At 42.8% G+C, this 25,689-nt stretch overlaps 2 protein-coding genes across 2 annotated transcripts in view; one reads left to right on the top strand and one right to left on the bottom strand.

Annotated features, from left to right (window-relative positions):
- The first annotated feature begins 3,782 nt into the window (after nucleotides 1-3,782).
- ccn2a (cellular communication network factor 2a) lies at nucleotides 3,783-6,557 on the top strand. Its single transcript, XM_029002761.1, has 5 exons — nucleotides 3,783-4,108; nucleotides 4,278-4,494; nucleotides 4,584-4,847; nucleotides 4,949-5,160; nucleotides 5,270-6,557. The coding sequence occupies exons 1-5, from the start codon at nucleotides 4,049-4,051 to the stop codon at nucleotides 5,564-5,566; spliced, it is 1,050 nt and encodes a 349-aa protein (XP_028858594.1). The 5' UTR covers nucleotides 3,783-4,048; the 3' UTR covers nucleotides 5,567-6,557.
- Nucleotides 6,558-8,219: 1,662 nt separating this feature from the next.
- The window catches only part of map3k5 (mitogen-activated protein kinase kinase kinase 5), a 43,889-nt gene continuing 26,419 nt past the window's right edge, over nucleotides 8,220-25,689 (bottom strand). The window contains exons 10-30 of the mRNA XM_029002093.1: nucleotides 25,526-25,679; nucleotides 25,334-25,441; nucleotides 24,977-25,029; nucleotides 23,381-23,476; nucleotides 22,649-22,730; nucleotides 22,319-22,452; nucleotides 20,323-20,450; nucleotides 19,859-19,995; nucleotides 19,435-19,540; nucleotides 18,582-18,739; nucleotides 16,485-16,662; nucleotides 15,768-15,785; nucleotides 15,013-15,190; nucleotides 14,263-14,431; nucleotides 13,476-13,661; nucleotides 12,921-13,026; nucleotides 11,928-12,171; nucleotides 10,241-10,353; nucleotides 9,815-9,927; nucleotides 9,605-9,681; nucleotides 8,220-9,512 (exon numbers count right to left, since the gene is read on the bottom strand). Coding sequence (XP_028857926.1) covers nucleotides 9,452-9,512; nucleotides 9,605-9,681; nucleotides 9,815-9,927; nucleotides 10,241-10,353; nucleotides 11,928-12,171; nucleotides 12,921-13,026; nucleotides 13,476-13,661; nucleotides 14,263-14,431; nucleotides 15,013-15,190; nucleotides 15,768-15,785; nucleotides 16,485-16,662; nucleotides 18,582-18,739; nucleotides 19,435-19,540; nucleotides 19,859-19,995; nucleotides 20,323-20,450; nucleotides 22,319-22,452; nucleotides 22,649-22,730; nucleotides 23,381-23,476; nucleotides 24,977-25,029; nucleotides 25,334-25,441; nucleotides 25,526-25,679 — 2,599 coding nt within the window. The 3' untranslated portion in view covers nucleotides 8,220-9,451. The remainder of the gene's footprint in view (nucleotides 9,513-9,604; nucleotides 9,682-9,814; nucleotides 9,928-10,240; nucleotides 10,354-11,927; nucleotides 12,172-12,920; nucleotides 13,027-13,475; nucleotides 13,662-14,262; nucleotides 14,432-15,012; nucleotides 15,191-15,767; nucleotides 15,786-16,484; nucleotides 16,663-18,581; nucleotides 18,740-19,434; nucleotides 19,541-19,858; nucleotides 19,996-20,322; nucleotides 20,451-22,318; nucleotides 22,453-22,648; nucleotides 22,731-23,380; nucleotides 23,477-24,976; nucleotides 25,030-25,333; nucleotides 25,442-25,525; nucleotides 25,680-25,689) is intronic.

Genomic DNA, 25,689 nt, shown 5'->3' with positions numbered 1-25,689 from the left:
GAATGAAAGTTGTAACTGCTTTTGTGTAATTTATGATTGTGCTCTTTAGCAATTACTTATGTTCTTACCACCCATTTATGTTGCCAGACAGTAAATATATATTACATAAGAAGCCAACATTTACTGCATTGTCCTGAATCTGAAATAAATAACTTCAAAAATAACAAAATAATAAAATCTTTAGACAGACAGACTTCTAAGAGAGGATTTGGATGTGAAATTTCTATATACATTTTAGGTTGAGGGCTGAAGGGTGTTAAAAATGGCAGACTACTCTGACATCATATTTTAGAATACGAGAAGTGAACACAGTGTTTCAAGAGGTCAGACATGTGGATGCTCGGCCTACGGCAAATAGCATCTGACGAATGCACTACAACCCCACAGGAATGCAGCTAATATATGCCACCGGAAACATAGATGGCCATTCCTCTGCCACATTTCTGTCCTCCTTACATTTTGAAAGAGGCCAGTTGGTCACATAGCCAACGGGCTTGGCTTCCTGAAGAAAGTGTATAATACATTTAACGCAGGTATTCATGGAACAGATTGTTTGGAAGTATTTAGCTAATATAAGAAAAGCATGAATTATCTTTGCATGAACAACAGCTGTCTGAGGTTGAGGTATCAAATCATACTTCCATAAGGGTGAAAAGTTGCCCCGTCAAATGAGGCTTGTAAACCGTATTTGTTTGTCTGCATTCGATTGCTGTTCCCACTGCAGCCTCTACATTTTCCCACATGGCTCCAATCATGAATTCATTCAGACAAGTATTTATGGGGCTGCAGCATGTTCAGACTAAATCATGCTCAAGTAGACCTGTCCAAATGTATTTTAAGAGATTGGAGTCAATCCCTCTGCTAAAGTAAATAAAGATGTTTAAAGTCACTTAAAAAGTCACTTAAAAATTGGTGTTCAAAAGTCACTTTGTTAAACCCCAGACTGTATTCATTACATGAAGTAGCTTTATAATAAAAACTTGCTTCATGTAGTTACTGCATTAATAACAGTTCTTAATATTTTAAGGTGCTGATTTGTGAGTAATGTTTTAAGGGGTTAAAGTGATTGATTTGCTTGTTATCCATCAGAAAATAATTGTCAGGCAAAACCCTGATTGGGTGGCATTTCCCATTTCCCTCATATCTGCACACGTCCTTTCCCTCTATTTTTTCAGTTTTGTCCTGTTGTGGAATTACTGGACGTAGTCCACGTGACCCCACAGCCATAACCCAGACCACGATCTATCAATCACATGTCATGAATAACCGCAGCTTTCATCAAGCATTATTAAGCAGCATTCAGACCCTTTCATTGCATTGCTTTAATATTCCTTAGTCATTACATTTCCTTTCAATGTCCACCACAGAGGCCAAAAAAAATATGCTACAATCTATTGGCTCCTTCAGCTCACGGAATGTTGGGCTGCATCTTAATGGGAGATTAGATCTTCGGTTGGGTTTAATACACCATCATTGCATAGTTGGCATAGTTTAGCAGAACATTTGTAATTTGAACAGTCACGTATGCAGCAGACAAGGAAAACGAGCCCCGCAAATCATGCCGGACAGAAAATGATCCTCTGGCAGACACTGGTGTATGCGCTTCGTCTTTTTATAAGCAAATCAATAAACCAGCGCGACCCAGAAAAACACCCTGCTTCCAACAGGGAGTGGGAAACGGGCTCACGTGACACATCCCCCGAGTGAATGATATCCGCAGTGTGTTTATTTGCACCGGGGATGAGATCCTTTTCCATGACATCATCCGCCGTTCACCTCTGACCTCTCGTCTGAGTGGGGAGGCCTGTGGCAACAGCCACATCATTCCAGTAGGATGAGGGTCCGTGAGGATGTTTTGTAATATACTGTATATGGACATTAGAAGTCATTAAAAATAGTCAGTAGAATAAATAGGTGGGTCGTTGTGGAGTGGCTGCTGCACCGGGCTAATCTTTCAGCCCCATTTTAGCCAGCATGGAAAACCATGGAGCATGACATTAAAGGTTAACAGACCTGAAAGTATTTTCCTATGCTCCACTGACGGTGGAATGCTCTTCGAGAAAGGTGTGCACTGGTTCCCATTCGCTCAGCGGGGGGGAGTACTACGGTAATGTGCTTCCACTCCTCACCACACAGGGCGTTGTTAGACGTATTCCTTGGGTCACCCACACCCTGGCTCTGCAGCGGGGTGAGAAAGTCACACAACGCCGCTCCAGAGCCAATGCGGCATCATGATAAGCCTCAGCTATCTGACATCATCCAGCGGGGCCGGAGTTGAGGAGGCGGGTTGGCCGACGGCGAAAGACCTGAATGAGTCGTTGTTGACAGACGGGGCGCATTAGCGTCCAGACAGTACAGCTCTGGAGGAGCTCCTACTGTATGCTCTGCCCAGACCGCCAAGGCTGGGGCCCAGAGGCCGCACTGCGCAAAGATTCCCATATAAGGCCACACTTCCTGCAGCCCCTGTGTGTATGTAGTAATAGCATGTCTGCTGGCGTGCACTTCGCATTCCTGCAGCGCTGAGTTTTCCCTGGGAGTTTTTCATTTCCGAATCGGAGGGGTTGGCGAGGTACAGGCCTGCCATTCAAAAGACCAAAGAAAAGAGAGGGAGTCTGAGACTTGTGTGATCTTTCTCTTGCTCGCTCGCTCGCTCTCGCGCTCTACTTTTTTCTTTAAATATACAGACCTCAGAGTCTAGCCGCTTTCCTGCAATCCACAGGTCTGTGCTCTGTCTGGAACCTGATGGAGCAAAATCAGACACCACCCCAGGAATGTGGGACACCTGGATTACAGGGACCATAGACTAAACCTTATTAGCTAAAATCACACATCTTCTATAAAAAATAAGATATATGAAAAGCCGACGAAACATAGTACACCAAACCCGAAACAGTTTTTACAGCTTCAGTCAAGTACCTCCTGCACTTGCTGTATTACATTTTTTTGTACAGTTGGAAGTCATTATAATTGTTAACTATTGTGTTATTACAATTATTCAGCACCGTATTGGCACTGAATATAAAATGGGATTATTTGCTCTTTTGAATTTGCATTATTGTAAAAGATGATACTAAAATTGTTTAGTTTTAATTAAAATGAGGTTGATAACAACCCCTTGCCTTTTCACTATTATCTTCAAATAGAAAACATTTCTGTAAAACGACTTGGGGTCTATTAAAAGCTGTTTTCTCAGGGAAAATGTGAAGAAAAGGTGGGGGTTACCTTGTATTTTATATCTTTTTTTTTTCAGCTACAATGACCATCATTTGTAGGTATAAATGTTCACCACATGTACAGTATTTTTGGATGTGGCTTTTTTTCGACAATTTAACATAAACCTTTTTGATAACAAAGGCTTTGAAACAATAAATGAAACGGAAGATTAAACATACAGTATGATGAAGTGAACATAGTGAGCTCAGCATAGACAGTTGGGTCAGTACACAATCCCAGAAAAAAAAAAAAAGACAGCAGAGGATGTGTTTTACCCTCCACAGCGAATCGTGAAAAAAAAAACCCCACCAGTTTAGGTAAGGGCCGGCGGTTGTGCCAGCTTCCCCCTTTACGCTTTTATTTTGATGTGTGACAGCTCCCCAGTTTCAGACGGCTGGAATGCGGGATGGTGAGGGGTGTGCGTCTGTACGGGAGGGAGGGAGGGCAAGAAAGAGGGAGTGGGGCAGGAAACTTGGAAAGAATGCCAAGAATGTCCATGTTTGTCCAGGTCTCCATTGAGCCCATGGCACGTCACAGGGGCTCTGCGAGTATAAAGGGAGGGAGAGCTCCCAGCAGCAGTCAGAACACCTCCTCCTCAGCCGAGCGAGAAGCAGCGAGGGAAACAGCACGGCACCTTCTACTGAAGCTAAACTCTAGCTTTGACGGAGACAAACCAACTTCGAAGCCCCGACCCTGTGCGACGAGATCGACTTGATCGGAAGACCCCAGACACCGCTCTCAAGAGACTAAGGAAGTCTTCACAAGACCGGCCAGATCCTCCTTCGCTGTGTTCGACTTCTTACTTACAAAGATACAAGCAGAGACCAGAAACAGCATGTCTGCCGGAATGAACAGCCTGAGACTCGCGGCATGCCTGACCCTGCTGCTGCACGTGGTAAGTCCTGTTCACTCTGATCTCACCGCCGCGAGTACCTATCTCCTCCTGCTTCCCTCTACGATCGGGCAAAGATGTTGCTTAGCCAAGAGGGAGGGATGTGAGGGACGATGTGTTAGTTGGAGACGTCAGTCGTGGACCCTGACCGAGCGGTCCCCTGTGTCCGCAGGCTGCGGCCCAAGAGTGCAGTGGCCAGTGCAGCTGCCCCAGTCAACCTCCACAATGCGCTCCCGGAGTCAGCCTGGTTCTGGACGCCTGCGGCTGCTGCCGCATCTGCGCCAAGCAGCTGGGCGAGCTGTGCACGGACCGGGACACCTGCGACCCCCACAAGGGCCTGTACTGCGACTACGGCTCCCCCAGCAACCGCAGGATCGGGGTCTGCACCGGTAAGGTTTCTTCAGTCTCGGAGAATCTCGCACTTGTCCGTGAAGCTTCATTCAAGGTTTAACCTCTCCTCTCTCGGTACATTTTGCAGCTAAGGAGGGCGCCACCTGTGTTTTCGGCGGGATGGTCTACAAGAGCGGCGAGACGTTCCAGAGCAGCTGCAAGTACCAGTGCACTTGTCTGGATGGAGCTGTTGGCTGTGTTCCCCTCTGTGGCATGGACGTCCGCCTGCCCAGTCCAGACTGCCCTGCGCCACGCCGGGTTAAGGTCCCTGGGAAGTGCTGTGAGGAGTGGGTGTGTGATGCTCCACCCCAGCAGGGCCCCCAGCAGACTTTCGTGGGCTCCGCCCTGCCAGGTCAGTGTCTAGAGGATCTAGTTACTTTATATAAACCTCCATGAAATTCTGGAAGCACACGAATCCTTATCGTACTGACCTTCTCCTTTGACTGATTTTAGCTTACAGACAGGAGGAGACTTATGGCCCAGACCCCTCCATGATGAGAGAGAACTGCCTGGTCCAGACCACAGAGTGGAGTGCTTGCTCAAAGACCTGTGGCCTGGGCATCTCCACCCGAGTCACCAATGACAACCACGAATGTCGCCTGGAGAAGCAGTCCCGGCTCTGCATGGTCCGACCCTGTGAGTCTCATCTTGAGGAGAAGATCCGGGTAAGCATCCTGACTGATCGTCCCACCTTCCACCATGATGGAGGTGCTGAAAGGTGCAGACAAGGCAAGGACACTTCTAACTATCTACCCCCGCTTCCTCTCTTTACAGAAAGGAAAGAAATGCATCCGCACCCCAAGACTCTCCAAGCCCATGAAGTTCGAGATCTCTGGCTGCACAACCACCAAGTCCTACAGGCCCAAATTCTGCGGCGTCTGCACAGACGGCCGCTGCTGCACCCCCCACAGGACCACCACCCTCCCCATGGAGTTCAAGTGCCCTGATGGCCAGGTGATGAAGAAGCAGATGATGTTCATCAAGACCTGCGCCTGCCACTACAACTGCCCGGGCGAGAACGACATCTTCGAGTCCGTCTACTTCAAGAAGATGATGGGGGACATGGCGTAAGACCAGAGAACACCCCAAACAAAACTACCAGTGACTGGTCACTTGAATCCTAACAGATATCCATCTCATTTTGCTGCACAAATATTGGTTTGTCTTTTGGTTTAGCTATTTTTTATTTTTTTTTGTATCTTTTACATGGACACAAAACTATATGAAAACTATATTCTTTTTTTTTTAATAGCTTTGAATGTCTAGGGCCACTTGCCTGATGAAAGGTAGTCCTACAGAGGGTTCAAAAGACACCGGGCTGACCAGTAGCCCTAAAAAAGATTATATACTGCACTATAGTCCCACTCTGTGACAAGAGTCACTGATTGGCAGACGCCAGTCACCGTTCCCCTAAAACTGGTCTCGCCGACTCGCCAGTTTTTTCAAACTCTGAGCACTTGTGGTAGTTTAAAAAAGAAAAGAAGAAGAATGCAGGCGGTTGGATACTTCACCCGCCCTGAATGTGCACCGGTGTCCCGCCGACTGCTCGCAGAAGTGTTGCAGTGTTAACGACAGGTCACGGTCCCAGGTCTGCCTGGAAACAAGACGCCGTCCAAGACAAGGTGCCCAGTGAGAGCGCCTCCAGGGTTCGCTACAGCACTGAGAGCAAGGGCGAGAGAGATACAGAAAGAGTGGGAAAAGAATAGGTAGAGAGAGACAGAGGCGAATGACTGGCTTATTCACGTTGCTGAAAAAGTCAATAATTTGTTGAACTTTTTAAGAAAAAAAAAGAATAGACTGGATGATGATTTGTTGCTTCATTCCTTTTTCTATTTGTATGTATATATTGTACATGTATGTACAGTTGTTTAAATTAATTTAAATTGAAATTGTTTTCCTTTTCTTCTAGCTTTAGGTATGTTAATTGTAAGCTTTTTGCATTGAGTTGGCTGTTCCAATGACAGCGGTGTGTGTTATTTTTTATTGAGAAGTGTGACCAAATGGTTACATGTTTCTGTTGTAGTTTAAAATAAAATATTATATTTTTTATATAAAAAAAAGATATATATTTGTCTGTTTTTCTGGGCTTACATTGAAGAAGACACACACAAACAAAATGGTGACTCCGGCCTAGCACACAAATCGGCAAAACATACTATATAGTAGCTACGTATTGAAACGTAACCGTACCCCATGGCCAGCATTGTGTGCGGTCCGCATTTCACGTCCCGACCACCCAACGCTCAAATTAGGAGTTCCTCTGACTCGTTGCCACAACTGCAGATGATTCCAGACACGTCTCCGAAAGCACTTCCTTGTCTGCGTAGAGTAGATGGGCCTGACGGATGTGTGCACACTTACCAGACAGCAGACGGCGGGGACAGACCCTGGCTGTGTCGGGGCGGGGAGGTAGAGGCCCTGTCTGGCCACCGTTCTCCCGACTTGAGCAATGCTTCACACCCCTGTGCCTGAGCCCCTGGGTCAGCATTAAAGAAAACAGAGGCAGTATTGTGCGGCTGGCAATAGCAGATAAGTTTAACGATGGCCAGAAAAAGAGAGCGATATTAGTGTTGGCTCTCGCCGCTGCTCAAATCCGTCTCTGTCGCACCCTTCGAGGTGACTGAGCTAAAACTGAAGGCTGGATGATGGGAAGCGGGAGGAGCAGAAGACTGGAGCAACGGGAGACTCAGGTCATGATGACAGTTTTTAATAAAGCATAGAACATTTACATTTACATTATTTATCAGACGCCCTTATCCAGAGCGACTTACAATCAGCAGTTACAGGGACAGTCTCCCTGGATGAATAAGTGTCTTGCTCAGGGACACAATGGTAGTAAGTGGGATTTTTTAACCTGGGTCTCCTGGTTTACAGGCGAGTGTCTTACCCACTAGGCTACTACCACCCTTCTGGTAGTAGCCTGATCATCTGATCATTCAAATATATTTACAATCAAACAGATTTCATAGACTCAACTGCATAAGAGAAAGTCACACTTAGTACATTTTTGGTTCTTTTTTTTTCTTCCTAGAGGATCAAGGTACATAATGTACTCTCGTGGAGAGCACTGGAAAATAAAGTTTGAACTGATATGAGCTGATAGCGCCCTCTTATGGAAAGTTAGCATAAAGTTTGGGTTATTCAAGCAGTTCATCTTTACATCGAGCACAGAAAAGAAAAAACATTAAGAAAAGATGCCAAACATATTTATAAACTGAATATTTTTCATTTATAGATATTTGCATGATATGTGAATATGTATTGCACAGAATTTTCATAAAAAAGACGTCATGTTAAATGTAAATTTTTTAATAGCTTAATAAATACTTAATTTCAGTAATTTAATGCAGCTATCTCTAAGAGTAATCTTAATGAATGATTTAACTGGTGGTTAAGCCATGGAGACTGGGTTCGATTCCTTGCCTGGGTGCTCTCCACCTGAACTTGGAATGGGTTTTTCTGATGGTGCTTAAGTGTTCTTCCCATGGTCCAAAGTCAGGAAGATTAAGGGGATAAAGGGGAGGGACAATGCAGTGTCTGTCTTATGAGCTGGATTCCTAGCATTAAAAATGTGTCTCATATTTACCCCGGAGAGAACAAATGTAGGAGATTACAGGCTGAAGAGGACTACCGCTGAAGAAGGACATTTTGGACTGTGACAAAGTGATGGCCAAACAAGAAGTAGCAATTTTATTTTTAAGAACCACTTCCAAAGAACATCCAATATAGCAATGACTGTTTTTATTCAAATTTTCATTTCACAGTTCATTTGTAAGATTGTCATGGAGCACATTTACATAATGCAAATAATCTGCTTAATTTAGTTTATTTAGAAGGCATATAGTAAATAAAACACATTAACTCGCATGTTAATTCTTAAGAGTAAAAAAAAAAACTATTTTTTTTGCATTGTTGTTGAGACACACCACGCCATGAGTTTTAAGCAAAATGTTGAGAAGACTAACATGCTTAAAATATGTTTAAAAAAATGACATATATCTAGTAGATAACACATTGCCAGTACACCACGTAAACATGATTTTCATTTTAGAGGACTTAAATACACTTCGTTTCTTCCGACAAACAAGATATAAAAATATGTGGAGCCTGTTGTCAGCGTTTTGTTCCATAGTGAGTATTCAATGGAAGCAGAGACTAAAAATGCTACAGTACGGATTCTGTTGCATCTATGATAAATATGCTTGTGCTCATCTTGGTGGAAATATGTACGCCCTGTACAGTTTTCTTCATGTTAACTGGAATATGATAATGACCCAAAAACTGCACCACCACTGATCATACCAGCAAGCGGCTATACAGCAGGTACAAGATGCGTAGTAGTGATAGTAAAAATGAACACTTAATGTGCATGTACATACAACAACTATGAGGATGACAGAAAAAAAAGGCAGAATAAAATCTGTGGTGGTTCTTATGGGATTTATGGTCAGTCGTGAGATGTTGTAAAGAAATGAACCAAAACAAGAAATGTCCATGGTATGTTCTTATATAAAACATACTACAGTTGACTACAAGTAGACTATAGGTTGTATAGGTTGTCTCAGGAATATGTAATAATTAAAGTCTTTGACTTGTTTCAGTACAAACTGTTTTCAACACAAATAAAGACGAATAAATAACTTATCACAATGAGAGTTTAATAGGTTATTTCTTTTTTTTTTTTGGTCCATGTTTTGACCTCTAAAACTTCACTGACTCGTCTGTTTTTTATATATAGGAATAAATGCATCAAAGGCTTCTTTCCGCCCGTAACAAAATATATAATATACACGTTTTGGATATCCAACCAGTTGAAACTTGGACGTTAAAAGAAAAAAACTCTGACCAGTTCAAGCTTTATCCATATCAGGATATGGGAGGCAAATATTGGCCTGTGTTTGCTCGGGGTTTAAAGTGCTGTGCTGAGTGGAATACTTGTCCTGCGCTGGTCTCGTTTCAGCCAGGTTTCTCTCTGTGCTCTGTAATGGCTTTCCACAGCTTGCACAGGATCCCACCTCTGGAGACATGAGAAAACACAGTGTCAACATCACCTTGGAGACTATAGAACCCAATAAATTACTGTACTGTCCTGCCCGGGTGTTCACATACCTTAATCTCAGGCTCTTCAGATCGTCTCTTGTTACATCGTAAAGAAAGTTGCTCAAAGTGTACTGTTCTGTCATGATCTACGCAAGAAAGAGTTAATATGTTACTCGACTGACCAGCTTATTTTGTAACTAATATGGCTGAATCTTCTATTGCGCATCAGTGGAAAGCTGTACAGTAGTCAGGATTCGTGCTGTGGTCACTCTAACCCACCCTCTCTATGGAGTCATTGTCTGCTCCTTGAAGTCTGAGCCACTGGACCAGTTCAGGATCCCACTGGGTCACTGAAGAGAGCCTCTCGTGGCTGTCAGAAGGTGGATGGACTTCTGTCAGAGTAAATAAGAAGTTTAATATCACTCAATCCCTCATTTCCATAGCCACTTGGTCACTAGTCAGGGTCGCAGCTGCTGGAGCCCATCCTGGGACGCTGGGTGCAGGTCAGGGGCTCACCCAGGGCTTAATAAGAAACTGATAAATGCATTAAATTAAATGGAATTTGATTAATGATCTCAGTTGAACGCTTAATGCGATGCACTGTGCTGTAGCATGAATACAAGTACAAGAACAAAGCAGCTGTAGTTGTAAACCCAGTCTGTCATTAGGGGCTAAATCAACAATTATGCAGAAAAATCATCTCACCAACAGATTCAGAGCGTATCTGGAGCAAACGTATCTGCTGCTCACGCTCCTCTAGGACCTGATGCAATATGGACTGATATTCTCTTTCTTTCTCCATGAGCTCCTCCATCAACCTTTCATCAGCACACAAAAAAATACTGCATCATTGGGGTGTGAAAGCTTTTGTTAGTCTTTTAGACAATATTATGAGCCATTATTGATGTCATTAAAATACACTATGTGCTCTCATGTGTCTAATTTTACAATTGAAACATTTTGACAATTTTATCTAATGCCAACTGTATTGAAAAAAGTAGTTAAATGTGCATTTCTTAAACCATTAAATAAACCAAACAACCAATCAAAGCCATATTATTTTTGAGCTTCTGGCTGTCCTGTAATGTCTCAAATTAAATGTAAATAAGCAAAAAATACTGATTAGGAGAGAAATTAAAATCTGTAAATAACCCACTGAACCACAAGAGGGCAGTATATAAAAAGAAGAACAAAATTAAACGAATGTTATTTAAACGAATGACACAGCCCCACGTACTGGTCTCATTATACATCTAGAAGTCTATGCATAAATAATGATTGAGAACGCTAAAATATTAATGATTTAATATGTTGTCTCTGATGAATGAGCTGTACTTGCATTAACTTCAATGATCCATATGAGTAAATCCACTTATTAATGAATGTGTCATAAGTTTTTATATATATATATATATATATATATATATATATATATATATATATATACACACACACACACACACACACACACACACACACACACACACACACACACACACACACACACACACACACACACACACACACTCCAGTGAATATTAAGAAAAGCAGAAGGAAAAGCAAAAGTCAACAGCTGTGCAAACCACTGGGATGAACTAGAAAATCAATTCAAATTGGCTCACTACTGTTAACACCCACGCCGTCTGCAAAAAGCCTTGGAGTTTGGATTGACGACAGACTGAGTCTGAACCATCACGATGCTGCGATCTGCAGATCCTGCAGGTTCACTTTCTACAACATTCGCAAGATTAGGCCTTTTGTTTCACAACAGGCTATGCAGCTCTTCGTCCAGGCAATGGTCATCTCGAAACTTAACTATTTTAACTCTCTCCTGGCTGGAGCCTCTGCAGTCACCATAAAACCACTCCAGATGGTCCTAAATGTGGCAGCCCGTCTCATCTTCAATCAGCCAAAATACACCCATGTTACACCTTTTCTCACCTCTCTCCACTGGCCGCTCACATTGAGTTCAAGTCCTTGATGCTGCCTACAGGGCTGTAAATGGAACCCTCCTATATCAATACAATACTACCTAGCTACACTCCTGCACACTCTCTCAGATCAGCAAATGAAATGAGACTGAAAATTCCCTCTTCACAGGGTCTCCGATCCCAATCAACTCTGTTCTCCTTTGTTGTCCCTGGTTGGTGGAACAACCTGCCCTCCTCCATTCGACTAGCCGAGACTACCACCACCTTTAAGAAGCAGTTGAAAACCCTCTTATTCAAAAAGGATTTCAGACGAATCTAACACTTACACACGCACATGCACACACACTGCACAAAATCCAGTCTTAAAGTAAGATAGGGGGGAAATAACAGGGCCTTGTTCATTCAGGGAATAGCAAACTCAAAATATCTCATTTGTACAAAGGACAGAAAATACACCTCACCTGCTGGTCTCCAGCTTCAGCCGGCCCAGCTCCATGCTGACGGGTCGCTGGGCATTATGGGACTCATGAGAGACGGTGGAACTGAGCGTGCTCACTCCAGAGGTGCCAACAGTGTCATCGTGATTTGCACTTAGGGACGGTCGGCTCTTGTGACCGGGGGTGTTGTCATGTTCGGTGTCCTCCTCTATGTCCTCCTGGTCATTTGTATCGCTCTCTGAAGCCAGACTGAAGTGTGGCCTCAGTTCTGGAAGGATAACCAGGCAAGAAAATTGTGTAAAATCAGGGTTGCATATAAAGGCAGCATAATGTATAGTAAATATTTTACTCTGAAAAATTAGTCATCTTTCATTCTTGGTCTAGACAAGAAATGTTGTTTTTTTTAATTGAGCCAGCCACGGTCATTGCCAGATTGGTAAAAAATAGCAGCTTTTATTCTGAATTTTATTTGCAGAACAATTACAGTAACAATTACAATAACAATTACCTTCAAACAAATGTATTTACTGCTTCAATAACAACAATAAAAAAGGTTTTTCTTCTAAATTTTGAAAAAAAAAAAAAGAGGCAGGGGTCAACACATTCATTCAGAACTATGCTTCAGTTAACAAGGAGTTTCCCAACAAGAGGATTAAATAACAGACTTTCCTTACACTACCTAAATATCTGATTACGGGCTCCTTTTGTTAGCCTGAAATACTATTTGTACAAGAAAGTCCATTAAACACTTCCTTCATGCACACGTTAAAGCCCTCAGCTGCAAAATAAATAAATAAATAATAATAATATACACCGTTTTTTTGTTAGAATTCTTAAGAATGAGTGATATGCATTCACCCAGCTGTGCATTTCAGCAGTGAACAATTCTTTTATTTATGCCGGGCACTGTGCACTGGGTAGTTTGCACAGTCTGTTACGGCTCGAGGGCCTAAGATGGCCAGCTGTGTTTAGACAGAGATGAGAATAACCGGCTATGACAGCACGTCCAGACACTACCTGGCACCAGGATGGTGATGGCTGTCTGCACAGCTTTGCGGATGATGTTATCCAGGGCAAACATCCAGTGAGGCTTGATGTTGTGGTTTCTAAGCACTTTGTTTACCTGAAGAAACACAGAGCCACCTATGAACCAAACGCTCCACCCAAACCCAGATACGGAAAATCACACCTACTGTCTGTTTAAAACTACAAATGATTTTTCTATGCTAAAATTACACAAATAAAAAAAACATTATTTTCTCTGCAATATAAGAACTGAGTAAAATTTAGTCTAAATCCACTAGGAGGCGCCATAGCACAATGTCAATTCAATTACATAATCTTGCCAGTTAGCAGAACACATCAAAGACTGAATACTCAAAATATTACAACCATGAAAGAACTGAGAAAATAGAACAAAATTCTAAGTTAATACGGTTTATTTCAGCGGAATGAAGTACTCAAACTGTCAGTAGCCCTACAGGGAGATTATAAATTACATTATGATATAACTCAGATAATATTAAAGAAAAATTGTCAAACAGTTGCCAAGCTGCTTTGTGAAAGACTCACCGCATCCTGGAAACTGAAGAGCACAACCTGCAGCTGGCTGATGGCGGCGCTGTCGAAGTCCAGCTCCAGTTTCAGCTGGGACAGCGTGTTGGCGACGGTTTTACGGTCCGCCACTCGCACAAATTCCCCCAGGCTCTCCACCAGGGTGGAGATGTGCTTGTCCTTCAGCCTCGATGCCTCAGGACCCTGTGGAGGAAAGACAAAGACCTCAGGTGGTGCACATGCATCCTTGTGACCACTGACCTGTGAAAAGCATTTCATGGCAGACATGGGGTACCTGTACAGCATGATTTTAAATAAGTAAATAACTGAATGAACGATTGACGGAATGAACGAATGACGGAATGAACGAATGACGGAATGAACAAATGACGGAATGAACGAATGACGGAATGAACGAATGACGGAATGAACGAATGACGGAATGAACGAATGACGGAATGAACGAATGAAGGAATGAACGAATGACGGAATGAACGAATGACGGAATGAACGAATGACGGAATGAACGAATGACGGAATGAACGAATGACGGAATGAACGAATGACGGAATGAACGAATGACGGAATGAACGAATGACGGAATGAACGAATGAACGAATGAACGAATGACTGAATGATCAAATGACTGAATGATCAAATGACTGAATGATCAAATGACTGAATGATCAAATGACTGAATGATCAAATGACTGAATGAACGAATGACTGAATGAACAAATGACTGAATGATCAAATGACTGAATGCTGTGTTTTTGTGACGTGAATAGTGTAGTTGGTGGTTTACCTGTGTGAGGGCTTCCATCAGGTTCGCCACCACTTTGTCGCGATCCTCGCTGAGGATGCGGTGCAGCGTGTCTCTCCTCTCACTGTCCTTCTTCAGCATGAAGAACCCAGAGTCTTTCTCCTCAGGGGACGGAGGGGCACTGTGGTCCTCAAAGTTCTCTACAGGTATACTAACCAATCACAACAAAGTGGAATGATAATTTCATATGACCTTATAACGTCATTATCAATAAAAGGTTCAGTCAAAGTTCAATCCGCCAGGATCAGCACAGACAGACAGTGAATGTGGGATTCAGACTCATGACTAGGGTTGGGCAAATTTACAATCTCGATCGACGGTCGTTATTGAATTTCAGATCGATCTTAGTGATTAGCAGGTAGACTTTTATCTATCTTCTCCTGGACCAAAGTTATAATAACTTTGAAAAGTGATAACTGTTATCGATCAGTGGAGCATCATGGCAGAGGGAGAGAGCCCCAAAAAAAACACCTCAGACTAGAGGTTTTGAAGTTTTTGCAGGTTGGGATGTCTGGCCTGCTGAGGTGCTGCTGAGAAGGACAGTGATAGTCATGTATATAGGTTTTAATAAAATGTTTATTATCTCTGGTGTCTTTGGTTTTAGTATTTCAATATCAGAAAAGATTGTGATAAAAAAATTGAATCGTTTGATACGGGAAAGTATATCGTGAACAATTTATTTGTCAATAACCAAGAACAAACCAGGTCTGCGAGAGGACGTATATACCTCACCTGAGGAACAGTGCCCGGGGACCTTTGACCTCTTTTTCACTGAAGCACTTGGTGCTGGGTTTAAAGCTGAAGGGGTTGGCATTGAGCTCGTTGTCGGGGGAGACGGAGCCGTACTCGCTGCTGCTGCTCGTGTCTTCCACAACGACAGGCACGGGGAGAGAGATGCTTCGCATGTATTCTGAGAGCACAGTCCATACAGAACGCGCAGCATTACCGCACTGGCCAGAATATAAGACTTATTAAAACACTTGTTACATAACATCCTATACCAGTTTTCTGTTTTCCCGAAATGCCTTTCAAATGTCTTATATTTGGGCCAATATGGTACACACGTTGCACACAGCATACACACAGCAAATGCAGCCCTCTGTACACCCCACTCCAATCTTCTGGCATTTTTTTATTTTTAGGCTCATAGGTTACTCGCAGAAAATTACAGAGAAATCTCAGGGAGGTTTTTAAGAACAGGGTGTGATTACAACAACAAGAGTGAGAAAATATATAAATACAAAAGGACATTTGATTCCAGCTTCCCGTATCAGCTCACGTGAGAATAGGGGAGAATGGGAATGTGCACATACATAATTAACAAAAGACCCCACCCTTTCCAATAAATAAAGAATGTGTTTGGTGGGAACAAACTGCAACAATCTGACTGTGCTCCAGCAGAGGTTCTTATGAATAAAGCATGCACATGCGTGGTTTGTGGAGAACAAAAACTACACAACAACAAGAAAACAGATGAAAGAACTCACCTGCGCCAGGGGTCAGAGCTAAAGGGGGGAAAAAACATTAAATGTCAAAAATCTGACATTGACAGGCTTACAGATCATGACAAACTGATCTTACAAGTACACTGACCAGACAACACTACAACATTACATCAAAACAAATTTGCCATGCAAAAATATGACTTTCTAGGAAAATGTGAAATTTGTGTGTAATTTAATACAACGTGCATCTTATTTCACATTACTTCTGTCTCTACAGCCTAATGCCCCGCTACCATGTGCTCCAAATGTAAAGCAAGACAGACATGTGTCTGTATCCCCCTCCAGATTTTCTTCATGGGGAGAGGCCAACGATTTGTACCCGCCAAACCCTATTTATTATAACCAAGGAACTGGATAGCTACATTTTGCAAACCTAAGCGTCGTCGGCAATGCTTGCTAATGTCCTACCAAGACGATTCCACTAGATGGCGCACTGTAGATTTCCACATACCACATCAACTGATCTCTTTATGGCATGCATATTTTTTCACAACGCAGCAGCATACATGTTCAGGTCCTCCTTTCTGCTGTCACCTCACATTGCTATACTGCCCTTTTTGCGTCTTATTTCCTGAGGATATGCATAAACAGTACTACCGTTGTCAAAACTATTTATGTGGGACAATGTTGCCGCAGTTTAAGTGTTCTAACACTTTAAGCAATGTTTGTGGTGTAGAAGGGTACAGTTGACCTGCTGACCTGTGAAGCCACCCTTACTCCGTTTCTTGCGGCTGGTGACCTTGAGAAAGTCATCTGTGAGGAGGTCGAAAGCAGTGGCACGACGGTCTGGATCTGGCTCAAAGCAGCGTGAGATGAAGGCTTTGGCCTCAGCAGACATGGACTCAGGAATCTCGGGGTGGATCTTAAACATGCCGACCTGGAAAGGGGCATAAATAAATCCGCCTTCATAAACACACTTACAGACATGAACATGCACTTAACATCCGCTGCATTACAGCACAAACAGATGCGTGCAGATGCGCTAGTCACACATTCTACTGCGAACCTGATCCAAGGGAAACGTCATGGGAAATCCAACCAAACAACACCTATGAAGTTCACCAATCGTTTGGAATTCTACTTTGGAAAAAGCAAACTAAAGTTTTAATGGGGAACTTCCCCTTACTCATTCTAGAGAGATGAAATGACTGATGCGGATGGAATGCCAATGGAGACATTCCACAGAAGTTATCTTTGAATGATCCCATTTCTAAAAAACAGGTTTATGGCAGTATACATAATTAAAACCTGAATATTTTCAGGGAAACCCCGTTAAATATAAAAAATACAATTTGATGATTTAGATTAGTTCATGTTAAATGTTTAACCCATCACCCTGAATGAGCAGTGGCAGCCATGACAGGTGCCCGGGAGCAGTGTGTGGGGACGGTGCTTTGTTCAGTGGCACCTTGGTGGATCGGGATTCGCTAGGCCACCACTGCCCAAAATGACCTATTATACTCTTTGAAGTGAAGTGGTTGTCATTGTGATACACAGCAGCACAGCACACATTTACATTTACAGCATTTATCAGACGCCCTTATCCAGAGCGACTTACAATCAGTTACAGTCCCCCCCTGGAGCAATTTAGGGTTAAGTGTCTTGCTCAGGGACACAATGGTAGTAAGTGGGATTTGAACCTGGGTCTTCTGGTCCATAGGCAAGTGTCTTACTAAGCTACTACCACGGTGCACCCAGTGAAATGTGTCCACAGTGCACCCAGTGAAATGTAACCATCACCCTTAGGGAGCAGTGTGTGGGGATGGTGCTTTGCTCAGTGGCACCTTGGCGGATCAGGATTCGAACCAGCAACCTTCTGATTACAGGGCCGCTTAATTAACCGCTAGGCCACCACTGCCCCTTTGGTCGAATCATTTTAATGGAAATTGCTAATAATGACTAAAAAGTATAACTTGTCAAGCTTTAGACAATAGTTTGTGTTAAAATGCAGAGGGTTCAGAGAGGGTTGATACAGAAGTTGGGGAGTGAGATGATCTCATTACACCATTTCAAAAACAGAAACTAGTGCAAAACTCTCCAGATAAATACAGTTTGGCCACTAGAGGTTGTCATGGTCATATACTCTGTAGTGCAGTACACCCATTTAATACAAGAAAAAACAAGACGAATAAGAGCAAAATCTAGGCCAAAGTATTCAACTCTGAATTATGAGCCACCACACAGGTCGTTGTGACACATCTGAATCCTACTGAAACAAGGAAAAATAATTTATGTAAAAACAGATGTATGTCAGACAATTTTGACTTATTACTATTATCGGTAAAAAAAAAAAAACTTTACTGGCACAAATTGGTACCTTATCAACCAATTAATTGTACATCTGTACATCATCAATGAACCAGAAGACCACAAAGTCCCAGGTTCAAACCCCACTTACCACTGTGTCCCTGAACAAGACACTTAACCCTGACTGTCTCCAGAGGGACTGTCCTTGTAAATACTGATTGTAAGTTGATCTGGATAAGGGCGCCTGATAAATGCCTTAAATGGAAATAGAAAACTGCCAGTTTCACCTATACGAACATACATACTGTATACCATATGTGCAGAAGTAGCAAGACTATTGCGTTATCTGGGTGTCTGACTTTCAGGAGTCTGATATAGCATGATTTCAGTAAGAATAATATGTTTATTTTAAAAATCCACTTGTAGTCACACTAACATAATAATTAATTACACAATGTTATTAGAACAATGTCAAAAGTACAACAGGTTGTGTTTGACTCTCCCATGACCATTTCTTCCAGCCATTGAAAAGCATGTCTTAATGCAAACCTTAAACATTGCTGCCTGAGGCTCCCCCAGCTCATAGAAAGGTGGCTTCCCAGTTGCCATCTCGATAATGGTGCATCCCAGCGACCAGATGTCTGCGGGTTTGCCGTAGCCTCTTGGCCCCTTGTCTATGATTTCAGGAGCCATGTACTGCAGGGTGCCTGCAAAGGAGAGCATATTTGTGACATACATGTGTCGACTGCCTCCATGTGCTAACTTGGGTAAATGGCCACTGATATGGATTAAGTGAGTGAGTTATTAAATCTTAAGATGTAGCCTTCACAAAGTCATTGGAGACACTGTCCAATGACCTAATCAGGAAGCATGTAAGGTTTCAAATTTTTCTACTGGTATGATTTATATGTAATCAACATGCTGCCATGTTGACTTCAACATTTATGAGAGCCTGAAATTATTTTTTAACAATGCTGTGCAAATTCTTTCAACATGAAAAAGATCAAAAGCAAGCTAAAGATAAACTGTTCTATCAAAAGCTGTTGCAACCTTGGCACCATTATTGCCTATTAAAACTCTATCTCTGTGGTTACGGTAAACTCTTCGTCCTCCAATCAGCTGCTCCGCAAAACAAGGTTATTCAGTGACACACTTGGCTACTGTGTCACTGTGGGCAGGACATGGCTCTGTCCTGATATTGCAGTCAAACACACACACACACACACACATACAGCCTCATGCACACCAAATCCCTTTCCTCTGAATGGCAGCACATCCTATTCTGAGTCGTCCATTCACAAGCTGTGATTAAACAGGGCTTAATACTTAGGGCAGTGTGACAGTATAAAAGGAAACAAAGCTGTAGTGATGTAGTGTCCGCCACATAGGAGGTAAAACACACCGGTAAAGGTCTCAGTGCAGGGGTTCATTCCCGCCAAACGCTTGGAAGTCCCAAAGTCTGAGATCTTGAGAACTCCACTGTAGGTGTTTATCAGAACGTTGTCACCCTGTATGTCACACAAACACACACACACACACACACACACACACACACACACACAACAAAACAAAAAAATCCTGGTCTATGTGCAATACATGGTAATACAAAAAATCCCTATCATTGCTATGTAATTAATATATACACACCTGGCTTTTAAAGTGGATTTAAATGAGGTGTGATGTAATGAGGGCTTGGCATAAGGGACAATAACAACTGTCTAACAATGCAGGATTTATCCTAATGGAAAGTGTGTAAAACTACAAAATTTGAGATGGGTGAGTGGGAGTTTTTGGACACTTGACATAAAATAACCCACGGTTCATACCTTGATGTCTCTGTGAGCAATCTGGTTGTCATGGAGGTATTTCAGGCCCTCCAGGATCTGTTTGGTGTAAAACCCAATGGTGGGTTCATTGTCCTTAAGCGGACCCCATTTTGACCTCAGCAGAGCAGACAGGCTTCCTATAGACCAGACAAAAATACAACTGTGTTTTCATACCACTTGTGTACATAGTCACTAAGCATTTTATTAGAGGCAATGCTAATAATATAAATTTAAGCTTTCTTCCTTCAAGCACTTTCTAATGGCTGCTGGATCCACAGATACATTAAAGTGGATGAAAGTCCATTTAGCATTCACATTAGTCCAAATTAATAAAATATGACCACCTGTATAATTAGCTAGGTTTCATGTAGGTTTCATATAGGTTAGACCCCTTAAATTAAACCAGAATAATTAAATTAAATGGTAAAAATAAGTCTGTAGAAGGTTGAGTTTTGGTCCCTCACCTCCAGGAACCTGCTCCATGAAGATCTTTATGAAGCCATTTTCACTGATGGAGCCCAGGTACTGTACAATATTCTTGTGCTTCAGGTGTTTGTGCAGAGCGATCTCCTCATGCAAGGGCTGGGAGTATCTGAACGACAGACATTCAAAAATAAGAGCTCACTGTAGTTTCAACAGCTTTGCCTCATGAACTCATGGGTGTGTGTGAATAGCCCTGACATCAACAATCTGCTGTGTGTTTGGATGACTAACCCCAGTCACAAGTTACACATGAAGCTATATGAAAAATATCAAAACACAAAAAACTAACTGGGGCAGTGGTGGCCTAGCGCTTGAGGAAGCGGCCCTGTAATCAGAAGGTTGCTGGTTCGAATCCCGAGCCGCCAAGGTGCCACTGAGGTGCCACTGAGCAATTCACCACATTTTCACTGCTAAAGACAGTGCTGTTTTATTCTTAGTTGCCATGAATTTTTATGAATTATAAAAAGAGCCTGCATTCTCCCATACTTTTCAATTCCTCCTGCCTATAAACATTGATTGTAACATGCCATTGTCACATTTTATAGAATGATAGCATGCAAAATATTGAGAGCAGCAAGAAGCATTCAGACAGAGTAGAGAATCACTCTTTCAAGACACGACAGCTAGTTGCAAGTGGACTGTAGATGTGCTTGAGTGCATTCAATGAAATGAGTCAGAACTGACCTCTAACCTGACTCAGCAGAGCAGAGTAGTCAAGATGAATGCATCTGAGCTTCATAATCTACTTCACTCTGACCTTGCAGATACTTTTCTCCCCTTCCATTCTGTATTATCCTAAACGGTCCTGTTTTAATTTTTTCAGTTGCCTATAATGAAATTTCTAACAAGTTACACGTTGTCTACAGGACGTTATTTCATGAAACACACCATTTTTCATTGTATAAAGGGATATCTTCCTTAAGATACAGATGCAAGAAACCCACAAACAGCTTGCACACCAAACCATTAGTCAAATCAGAACACATCTATTATACACAACTTATGAAGGCTGGTGTTGGTGTTAATTAATTGTGACATGACTACAGGAACGACGCATGGAAGCAAGAAGTATGTCAGGAATCAAATAATTGCAGGCATGGAAGCAAAACAATAGGCTGACAAGTATTCCACGTGGACAGAGCTCTGGGAACCAGGGGCACCGAGGCAGTTGCTAGGCGACCCCCTCTCTCTCTCTCACAAGTTCCGAGCACTGCGTTGACTCATAGACCAGGAGTAAGTGGCACTTCAGGGTACCACATCGAAGTGTGTTCCTATGTCAGTGTGTGTGTGTGTGTTTGCAGCCAGGCAGCCGATTGCTCAGTGGAGCACACCTATTAAACAACCCGACACGGAGCAAAGCACTTCACTTTAATAGTTCTGTGTATTAAGACCAGAGCCATCTGTGTAGCAACCAAAGAAGGTAGTGTGAAATTAAAATCCTCTGAAGGGCAGAAGAATTGCAGGATAATAGAGAGTGTGTGTGTGTGTGTGTGTGTGTGTGTGTGTGTGTGTGTGTGTGTGTGTGTGTGTGTGTGTGTGTGTGTGTGTGTGTGTGAATGTGGGTACATGAAGACATACTGCATATGCTGAAGTGTACTAAAGTGTGATGGATCTGTTCCTTTATGACCTATGGGGAGTTTCATCCACTCACTGCACAAAATGAGACAGCCTATGAAAGAACACTACTATCTTCTTCCTTTCTTTAAACATGGAGGAGAAAGAAGCAGTTTTTACATTTTAATCAGTCTAATAAAACCAGATTTTGATGGCCTGAGCCTTTCAGTACCAAGGGATGGAGGCATGATGTGTATTCACTGACATCAATTAACAAAATTGCTTGAGAATTTGGAATTGGAAAGAAATTTCCCTTGTTGATATTATGAGTATTTCTAACTTCTTCTGACAAAAATTGCAGGGGAGTACTGAGGCTTGGCAGCATGTGACCACTTCGGATGGAGACAGAGAAGCACTTCTTACCTGCTGTCTCTCTCTGGGATCTCTTTGATGGCCAAGCGCACTTGATTGCTGAGGTCACGGCCAGCGTACACCACTCCAAACGTGCCCTTTCCCAGAACCACCTTCTCCCCATGCTCATCATATTCATAGTCATACTGCAGGAAGAGAGAAAGGGACAATTCAACCTGCCAAGCTCCTCATATCGGAATGGGATATTTTGGGTTTTCCAGTTTACTATAGTCCCAGTACAGGCAGTCATGAAGAGTGAACGGGCATCAGTGCAACACTGCCCCACAAATCCAACATTGCAGGAGAACAGGAAACAGGCTCAATCAGGAGGTGAGAACTCACCTCCAGGGCCTCGGGGTCACACTCTCCCTCTTCTGGGTTTTTCCACGCCTCCTCGGTTAGGCTATTCACAAGGTTACAAAACCTGCAGAAACACACATAATGCCCATGCTCAAACACACACACACTGTGGCATCTATAGTTAAAAAGGATTTGATGTGATTTGACATGAAAGAGCATGCACAGCATGTGTCTTCACAGACACAGAACTAAAGGAAACATGAAGGTAGCTGGTACAAATATGGCAATTGACCTTTACACTTAAAAAACAGGCCTGCAGTTCTACTACATGGAATATACACTGCAAATCGAGTATGTTCACAGTGTGTTGTGCATATATTAATCATGGTAATATATAACACATTCATTTCAGTGAATAGACAAAATGAACTGCTAGTCATTTTAAAAAAAATCTTCCAACGTTTAAAATTTTTCTTTTTAAAAGTTTTAACATTTAAACCTAGCCAACATTTTAACATTTAAACCTAGGGGGCAGTGGTGGCCTAGCGGTTAAGGAAGCAGCCCCGTAATCAGAAGGTTGCCGGTTCGAATCCTGATCCACTGAGGGTGATGGGTTAAATGCAGAGGACAAATTTCACTGTGTGCACCGTGTGACAATCACTTCACTTTAACATTTAACATTAAACAGATTCTAAATATTTTGTTGCTTCTAAGGAACTCATTTGTGTAATTTGTGCATCACAGCAAATCATCTTATGAATATAAATTTTTGACCTTTTGCAGTGCATCTCTGTGCAGAAGTATATCTGGAAGTCCTCGCCATTGTGGAGTACGTAGAGAAAAGCGCTGCGCTCGTCAAACTTAGAAATGCTGCGTGGAGAAGAGACAAAAGAAAAAAACACTTACAATTGGGGGGAAAATTATGGAAATCCCAGCAGAGGTCTGGGACTGTCTTTCTTTTACGGCTGGTCTCCTTCTCCTCACGCCTCACACAGACCCAAACGGTTAAAAACCGCGATACCACAACATCCTCCACTGCATTTCAAGATACTGCATACTGTGTATATTGTTGCATTGACAGCAAAGCCCTCTTGAAACTTTTGACAATTGTGCAGCAATGTTTCTCATTTGTACCGCATCTTCATTTAAACAACTGCTGATTGTCACAATTCTGAGATTTGTGTCTTTCCAGATTCTGTCCTGAATGAACTCTTAGGAGGTTTTGGCTGCAAGGACATTTCTTTCTTGGGGGTTCGGAGGGAGGAAATGTTCCGGCAGCAGCCCACGGCAGAGCCAGGGCTAAACACAACAATATCCCCATTCAAGCACACGCAGAGGTGCACAGCAACTCTCATTGTCTCTAAACGCCTAAGCGTACAAGTGGGCACCAAGAAAGACATGTTCCCTAGCAACATCGACAGAAGCGCCTGAGGAGAGAGGCAACCGGCAAATGTCTACAGAAGTGGGCGGAGCCTGGGGAGGAGGGAGGGAGTTGGCGTTTGCCTAAATTTGGCCAGCCTCTGACTAATGCCTCCTCGCCCTTTTCTAGACCCGGCACGCAACTGCCTGGGAACAGACAGCGATCCGGCAATGTGATCCACCGGCACGTGCTGAAGATGAAGAATGCGCCAGGGAGGACACTTCCAGAGAGTCTGGTTCCTAACATGATACAAAAGCAAGTGAATTAATCTGGAGATGACACTGAAAATACAACTAAATTCAGATACCACGTTTATATGTTGCTGTAAAGCGGCTTTCACTTAAATCTTGCTTGACTTGGAGTGAATCAGTGGTACTGCATTAGGAGGACAACTGATCTTGTGTTTCTGGGCATTAGTGGGTGTTAGTAGCCTAGTGGGTAACACACTCGCCTATGAACCAGAAGACCCAGGTTCAAATCCCACTTACTGCCATTGTGTCCCTGAGCAAGACACTTAACCCTAAGTTGCTCCAGGGGGACTGTCCCTGTAACTACTGTAACGTCTGATAAATGCTGTAAATGTAAATGCAAGGGAAGAGTAGGACACAGCGGCTGGGAGGGGTAAGTAGAGGCTACCTAAACACAGCTGGGAGGGCCCAATTTTGTTCCTATCACAGAACATAGGATGGTAGGGTATAGTAGGTAGGACACAGAGGGCCTAATTTTGTTCCTGCCAATACCATGTGCATTTGGTGGACAACACAACATAATCTCTGATAGACTCATCTTGGGACCACATACCTTCCCAAACCAAAGCAAAGATGCAGATAGGTTTTCAGCTCTTTCACTAATTCATTCTGATTGGATATCTATTGAGTCTTACACTCCTATCGCACATCTAGTCTCACATCTCATATCGCAACTTATATATATAAATTAAGCATACTGACCTAACACCGCGGACTGAAGTGGCGCTGAAGTTCCACTCATGGATTCCCTTGTTCTGAGAAAGGTGGAAAAACATGAATGTGAAAATATGAGACTTGTGCATGACCACGTCTCCATGACTCCCCAACCATATAAAACCCAGGCCACTGTATTAGCATGGGCTGCAGAAAACCCTCATATGTTCTGAATCATGTTGCATTTAACTGTGGGTCAGAAAGTCCATCTGGTAGCTCAATAAAATCAGCAGGTCTAGTTCAGCTGACTAGCTTGTTGAATAGAGCGCCTTTCCACAAGAAAAAAAAAAAACATTAATTCCTTGCCAACATTCTTCTGCTGTGCCACATGTTCCTTCACACTACCTTGTCGTCGGGGGCCACATGCCATATGGAAATTGTGTTCTCCTCAATGTCATTGTTGATCATCAAATACGAGGGCTGGTAGATTTTGGTTGGTTCAAGTATCAAAACCTGTTTGTATAAATAAATCTGCTGTTAGAATTGCCCAGTGTAAATATATCAGCTTGTGTTTGGCCCACATGAGTAAACCTGTACCGGGAAACGGACAGATGAGACATCTTTCTTTGTAGCCTCAACCAGGAAGTCCATCCAGAAGTCCACAAGCTCCTGTTTGGGTGCCTGCTGGTCCCCAGAAGATTTTTTAAAGTGCTTGTATATCAGAATAGTCTCCACCAGTGAGTGCAGATACCTGTAGACCA

This window comes from Denticeps clupeoides, chromosome 14, assembly GCF_900700375.1.
Source record: "Denticeps clupeoides chromosome 14, fDenClu1.1, whole genome shotgun sequence".
NCBI classification, from domain to species: domain Eukaryota; kingdom Metazoa; phylum Chordata; class Actinopteri; order Clupeiformes; family Denticipitidae; genus Denticeps; species Denticeps clupeoides.
This window is presented reverse-complemented; position numbering and strand designations above follow the sequence as displayed.

Coding starts and splice junctions, on each gene's coding strand:
- ccn2a (XM_029002761.1), top strand. CDS start 4,049: ATGTCTGCCGGAATGAACAGCCTGAGACTCGCGGCATGCCTGACCCTG. Junction 4,495..4,583: donor CAGGATCGGGGTCTGCACCG/GTAAGGTTTCTT, acceptor TACATTTTGCAG/CTAAGGAGGGCGCCACCTGT. Junction 5,161..5,269: donor ATCTTGAGGAGAAGATCCGG/GTAAGCATCCTG, acceptor CTCTCTTTACAG/AAAGGAAAGAAATGCATCCG.